The sequence below is a fragment of the Sinocyclocheilus anshuiensis genome, unplaced genomic scaffold, assembly GCF_001515605.1.
Source record: "Sinocyclocheilus anshuiensis isolate Anshui unplaced genomic scaffold, SAMN03320099.WGS_v1.1 scaffold513, whole genome shotgun sequence".
In the NCBI taxonomy this organism is placed as follows: Eukaryota; Metazoa; Chordata; class Actinopteri; order Cypriniformes; family Cyprinidae; genus Sinocyclocheilus; species Sinocyclocheilus anshuiensis.
In genome coordinates, this window is record NW_015537972.1 from 1,374,949 (window position 1) to 1,382,239 (window position 7,291).

Consider the following 7,291-nt stretch of genomic DNA (forward strand, 5'->3'; position numbering starts at 1 on the left):
GTCGCAAGTTTTGAGGGAGCGTGCAATTGGCATGCTGACTGCAGGAATGTCCACCAGAGCTGTTGCCCGTGAATTGTATGTTCATTGCTCTACCATAAGCCTTAGAATTTGGCAGTACATCCAACCGGCCTCACAAGACCACGTGTAACCACACCAGCCCAGGACCTCCACATCCAGCATCTTCACCTCCAAGATCGTCTGAGACCGATATATTGTATGTTCACATATCCATACAACAAAATTAAATTTTTGTGAAAAACTGATGATCAAACTTCTTTAGAAAATGCTGGTGGGGAAAGAATTAAGACGTTTTGTGACTTAAAATTCAGTTTTATTATATTTATTAATATTTTACCTTTTTATGTGGATATATGCATTCAAATATATTTTATAGTTCTCGCAGATTTATTTTTCATTGTTTAGCCCAGCAGAGTCGTTCTGCATTTGAAGTTCATGTTTGTTTGTTTTTACAGCTGTAGAACAAAATGAGAGTCTAATATGCAAGTACAGACAGGACACTGAGAAGAAGGCTGTAAAAAATACATAGAGTGCAAATTACACATTTAGTGTAGTTCCTCTTCACAGAGCAGTGTAATGATAATAGGGGAGTTTAAAGTCAGCAGACCAACAGGGAAGAATTCTTCTGGGTCTGGAGCTGATAGCTTTGTACTACACAATGTATCTTTTGAGGTTTTAGAAACGCAAAGTGTTCAGAAGAGTGTGGAATAAGTCACCTTATATCCTTGAATAAGCTTTATACTGTGTCTTAACCAAATGTGACATGATAATAGAATATGCAATGAAAGATTTTACATGTAAACTTGAGCTTTTGTACTTCTACGTTTAAGAAAATCACTGCTTTTGACTGAATAACCTTTGTAGCTTTATAACAGCTTTTAACAGTCTATATTTAATTTGTATAGTGAAGACTATGCAGTGGTTTCTTTTACATTTTATTATTTAATTTCTGTATAGGCTATTTCCTACCTAAATAATTCTGTTAGTAGACCTTCCTGATAAACTTAAAGCACTGTTTATTTCATTTGCATGTTTGTTCTATTGTATTTATTCATGAAATTTGCTTGTCATTTATTTCTTATTTTGTTATTGGCTGTTTACTTGTCTTTAATGATGTTTGAGCTTTATATTTGGTGGGCTAGTATTAGTTTTTGCTGCAGTATCTTAAAAATTTGAATCAAACGAGAGATGTAAAATTTCACTGGTATTATAACATATTTTAATTACAATTAATAAAACTTTAAAATAATAATAATAATAATTTTGTGGTTGTATTGATAGGTGCGAACATTTCCGAGCATTGCTGAATGAGACAGATGAAGAGACCATAGAGATTCATCAGTTTTCTTATCTGGTGTATCGTGCATTCCTGGAGTACTTGTATACTGATACCATCAACCTCCCACCTGAGGATGCCATTGGTAAACCACACCCTTCATTATGACTGCTAGATCATGGTCATACATCCATGATCTGAATTACACTGATTTATTTGTTTAAATCCACAAATACATACCGGTTTGACATGCTTTTAGATGGAGTCCAACATGACACAGTGAAAAACTTGTTAAAGGTTTAGTTCACCCAAAAATGAAAATTGTCATTAATTACTCACCCTCATGTCATTCCAAACCCACAAGACCTTCGTTCATCTTCGTAACACAAATGAAGATATTTTTGATGAAATCAAGAGAGCTCTTTGACTCTCCATAAACAGCAATGCAACTGCAATGTTCCCAGGTCCAGAAATCGGTAAAATAGTCCATGTGACATCAGTGGTTCAACCGTAATTTTACGAAGCTACGAGAATACTTTCTGTGTGAAAAAAAGCCCCCAATAATAACATAATTTATTCAACAATTCTTCTCCCCGAGTTACCGTCTTCTGCCAGTTTGGAGAGTACACCAAAACGTAATAAATGTAATCAGCGTTTATCATCAAAAGTATTCTCATAGCTTCATAAAATTACAGTTGAACCACTGATGTCACATGGACTATTTTACCGATTTCCTTGCTACGTTTCTGGATCTGGGAACATTGCAGTTGTGTTGCTGTCTATGGGAGGGTCAGAGAGCTCTCAGATTTCATCAAAAATATCTTAATTCGTGTTCCGAAGATGAACGAAGGTCTTACGGGTTTGGAACGACATGAGGGTGAGTAATTAATGACAGAATTTTCATTTTTGGGTGAACTAACCCTTTAACTACACCATATAGCAGCATTTTTTTGTTCAAATATCTGACTGATGTTGTTTGGTGTTTATGATCCTATGATCGTTGCATTGTAAAGGTCTGCTGGATTTGGCCACGTACTACCGTGAGAGCCGTCTGAAAAGGCTGTGTCAGGAGACCATCAAGAGAGGCATCACAGAGGAGAACGCTATAACACTGCTCTCAGCTGCTGTCAAGTATGAAGCCCGGGTGAGTGTGCACACTCACACCTTCAGTCATACATCCATTCAGTTAAATACAGGTCCTGTTCCAAATGTTAGTGAGATAAACATTAACATGTTACTAAGCTTAGATCACCATACTCAAAATGTCCAAAGACGACGTGAAATACACAAGAGACTCGACAAACATTTTGCTAAGCTAACATCTTAATACACTAATAAAAAATACAAAGAACACATTAACAATTCATTCAAAATATTTTGATGTTAGTGTACTGCTAAGCTAACAACAAATACTCTAAAAAGCACACTGGGATAAATTGATGTTATCTTATTGCTAAAGTACAATACAGTTTGATGTTAGCCAACAACTTCATAATCTAAGCACAAATATTTGGTGAAATAGCTTAAATGAAGCACACAGCAGACAACTAACATTCATAGTTGATCCAGTGGATTTTGATGTTAGCGTATTGCTAAGTTAGAGGCTTTATACACTAAGAAAGAAAAGAATTGAGAACACAAATATTGTTTGAAATAGCTCATTTGCTAATGACTTTATACTCTAATAAACAAAAAAACAAACACAAATATGGGTTAAAATAGCTGACTTCAAGAAGACTTGACTAACATTCACAGTTTGATGTTAGCATATTGTTAAGCTATGACTAAGTACTCAGACATTGTTTTCATACCAACTACGGGGCCAGATTCATGAAACATTCTTAAGAAAACTGTTTTTTTTTTACCTGCTATTTTCTGCTTATGATTATTATGTTAATCTGCATGCAGCAAAAAATATGGCTTATAGGGCGTTTTCCATTGAGTTGATCAGCGAATCCTACAGTTAGATAACACTAAAGCTTGCAATTTAATTCCTAAGAGAAAAAAAATAAGATTAAATAAATATTTGAGAACAAGAATTTTTATAGATTTGTACTTATAAACATTCTTACGAACTTAGAATTTATACTAAGAAACTTCTTAAGAAGTTTTTTGTGAATCTGGCCCCAGAAAACCAAAAGAAGTGACCTCCGACTTTAAACAAATTTGGGTCCACTTCAAAGGATCAAGTGTGACATCTACCCCAAGATAGCACCATACAATTATAACTAAAGATAGCACATACAGTATACAATGTCTAAAAATGCTGTCTAGGTAGGCAGCTCACTAGGTTTTGGAACAGAGCCCTAAACATGTACATATATTTGCGGTTTCATATATTATTCTGTAGGTCTTTGGTGGTGGTTCTCTTTCTCGTTGAATCAGTCCATCCACTCTTCATGTGCAGGATCTGGAAGAGTTCTGTTTCAAGTTTTGCGTTAACCACCTGACGGCTGTCACTCAGACGCAGGCCTTCGCCGACATGGACCACGATCTGCTGAAGAACTTCATCAGCAAAGCCAGCCGCCACGGAGCATTCAAGAACTAACAAAAAGATATTGGCTGAGGAGGTATTTTGCTTTGGCTCTGCCACATCCAGGCAAGTTATCTCTAATACCTCAGATTTGGGGAGAGAGGAGCCAAATTCATGTAGTTTGACTGAAGAAGTGGTAAAAGCCACAGCACTGGTTGTCTTCTGGGTCCCAGTGCCTTTAAATGACATCCCCATCTGAAGCCTGATCTGATAGATCTATGTAAATGGAAGAATTCAAGACTGGATTCAAAGGGACCAGAAGAGTCTCAAAAGATTGTATTGAAATACAGTAGCTAAACGAAAAGAAACCTCTGAGGTGCTTTATGAGCAAGGGATTCATCTGTGCATAAGCAAAAGGGAAGATCATCTCCTGTAGGAGATGGTTGATGGGAGAAAGAGTTGCTTTTCTGTTACTGAATTATTATTTTGGATCAAGATCACAATCATTTGCAACATATTTCCAGTCCTTAAATATGTAATAGATTGGAAAGTTACAGTCAGCCAAACAAGTTGTCCATCTCAAATCCATCTATCATTGTCATCATGATGGCCTTTATAAAGCAGGCCAACAGCTGTACCTCCTGTGGGAGGTTACCTGTGTCATAGGATATCATGTTTTTTTTCCTGGTATTAGAAGAAACTTTACACAGTAATATGTCTTTATAGTGGTATAGTATTATTTTTAAATGTAGTATTAAGTGGCTCCAATTTAATTTACTGATCCAACTAATGTCGTTTATGTTGTTTTTTTTTTTTTACTGACAGTAATGTTACTTTTTATATGTTTGCGCTCTTTCTGTGTAACAGTATTATTTTGAATATGTCAGAAGGGTCAATGTGTGTGATTTTGTCAAGTCATATTTTTACAAGCACTAACACAAGTGTCAGGGTGAAATCTCTCAAAAACTGTCAAGGAACTGTGCGGACCATATTTCAGCCCAAAATGAAAAAAAAAAACAGGAAATTATATTTTGCTTAAGAAAAACACACACACATCAAAATATAAAATTTATTTTAGCAAGATGTTATTAATTTATTTTTGTGTGTGTGTTTTTTTTTATTTATTTGGACTGAAGTATGAGTCCGATATTTCTTCATGACATTTACAGGTTATGCAGCTGGGAAATAGTGCCGTCTGGTGGTGTTGCCCATATTACCCATAAACTAACCATGTGCCCATATTATGTCATTCATTCATTTTCCATTGACGATAAAGACTTTCTTTTACCCACAGTCAATCACAGATATTTTTATCACTCATTATAGCGTCAACCAATCAAACTAATCTTGAAATAGCACTTGAAACAGCAAGCATATAAACATATATAATTCAAGTGTTTACAGTAGGTTAAGAGGTGTTAAGCAAACACAACCTGACACAATCAAGAGAGAGCTTTCACGCTCTCTCACAGGTCACAATGTCTTCTTGATTCTTGATGGTCAGTTGTCACAGTCTGTTTATACTTGTTTACACCGTCAGGGGTTTCTGTTGGGTTGTAGATATTTCTACATGATTTCCTTCTTTTGTAACCCCATAAATGAGGGTCAGGATCGCTAACCCTGCCCGATTGCCAAGATAGGGTTGTTAATTATTCCCCAGTGGTCATGTTATGAATGGGGACTTAAATAATTTGACACTTGAATAATCTCTGTTTTAAGATGATACCAAACTTACTGTTTTCATTTAAGCAAGTGTCATACAGCACTTTGAATATTAAAATAAATATCCTATATGATAAGTTATTGTGTTTTGGAAAAGTTATTATTACAAATATAACATTGCAATATACTGCGCTTGTTTTTTTTCCACATAAATTTTTTCCTCACTTTTTTTTTTTGTAATAAAGTATGAATTTGTTATTATGCATCATGTACCTATATATAATTTATTTTAATACATTTGATTTCGTTTTTTGAACTTTTTTTTACAGTCTATGGTGTAAACAGGCATTGATAGTTGGGCATGTTGTCACATTATATATTTAAAATCTTAAATAGCCTACTATTTAAAATGCAAAACGTATATATACTGTATAGATCAGATCAGATGGTCACTGCAGTCACCCGAATCCAGTACGTATCCAGCCCAGATGGTGGATCAGGACCTAGAGAGGACCTCTAACAGCCCTGAATGTCAGCGGAGACCAAGACAACTAGATGAGCCCCAGAGACAGATCCCCAGTAAAGACCTTGTCTCCTAGACGGCCACCGGGACAAGACCACAGGAGCCAGTTGAGTCCTCTGCACAATGTGACTTTGCTGCAGCCTGGAATTGAACTGCTGGTTCGTCTGGCCAGAAGAGAACTGGCCCCCTGACTGAGCCTGGTCTCTCCCAAGGTTTTTTCTCCATTCTGTCACCGATGGAGTTTTGGTTCCTTGCCGCTGTCGCCTCTGGCTTGCTTAGTTGGGGACACTTAATTTCCAGCGATATCATCGACTTGATTGCACAGATACTATTTAAACTGAACTGAGCTGGATGATGACATCACTGAATTCAATGATGAACTGCCTTTGACTGAAAATTGAGTGTTTACTATTGCCATTTTGCATTATTGACACACTATTTTCCTAATTAATGCTGTACAGTTGCTTTGACACAATCTGTATTGTTAAAAGCACTATATTAATAAAGGTGACTTGACTTGACTATAGGTTAGATGCCTTACTGAATTCGTGAGGGATAGACTGTAAGTAAGGTTGTGTATTATTCACAACTCATAACTTTTTTTTTAATCTAGTTTTTGTCTGCTGAAAGTCTTTTCAGAAAGTTTAGTCACAATAATAATAATAATAAAACAAATCGGTATGTTGTTAAATAATAATACAATTTATTACTACTGCATTTCTATGCCTTCACAGCCTCGTTTTCATTCTTGTCATATAGAAACCCTGATACCTTTGCCATTGCTATAGCCCTTGGGACTTAAAATTATGTCCAATTTGCTGCTGTGAGACAGTGTGTGCTTATCTGCCTATGAGTGGCGCTCTATGCGCATTTAACACACAGGTTGTGTTTTAAAACCTTGTGAGCTGCCTACCTAGACAGCATTTTGGGGACCACAAGCGCCTTTCGAAACAACATTTTTTGAATATCATAGATGTACCTAGCATTTTGTCCAAAACGCTGCTGAACTGCAACGATAACTGACCGAAATCAACGGAATGATGCACTAAAATGTTGTCTAGCTAGGGAACTCGCTGTGTTTTTTGGGACACAGCCATATTTGGTCACTTCATTTCTCACCATTCATTCCTGCGATCAGCGTCCTGTAGTGCGCGTCTGGCTCTCTTCTCATCCTCTCCGCCTGATTTTTCACTCGTCTTGAGGATGCTGTGCGGAATCAAACACTCATTCGTCTTCTGCATCAGTCGTGCAGCGTTTCCTCGCGGATGCTGAATATCAGGTAAGACTGTGTGTGTGTGTGTGTGTGTGTGTGTGTGTGTGTGTGTGTGTGTGTGTGTGT

At 36.6% G+C, this 7,291-nt stretch overlaps 2 protein-coding genes across 2 annotated transcripts in view; both read left to right on the forward strand.

The window, feature by feature from the left end:
* Positions 1 to 4,814, forward strand: part of LOC107670621 (RCC1 and BTB domain-containing protein 2-like) — a 22,189-nt gene extending 17,375 nt beyond the window's left edge. The window contains exons 2-4 of the mRNA XM_016463271.1: positions 1,300 to 1,439; positions 2,308 to 2,438; positions 3,702 to 4,814. Coding sequence (XP_016318757.1) covers positions 1,300 to 1,439; positions 2,308 to 2,438; positions 3,702 to 3,842 — 412 coding nt within the window. The 3' untranslated portion in view covers positions 3,843 to 4,814. The remainder of the gene's footprint in view (positions 1 to 1,299; positions 1,440 to 2,307; positions 2,439 to 3,701) is intronic.
* Positions 4,815 to 7,074: 2,260 nt separating this feature from the next.
* Positions 7,075 to 7,291, forward strand: part of LOC107670531 (microtubule-associated tumor suppressor candidate 2-like) — a 42,719-nt gene continuing 42,502 nt past the window's right edge. Inside the window, exon 1 of the mRNA XM_016463177.1 lies at positions 7,075 to 7,231. The gene's annotated coding sequence lies outside the window, so the exon portion shown is untranslated. The remainder of the gene's footprint in view (positions 7,232 to 7,291) is intronic.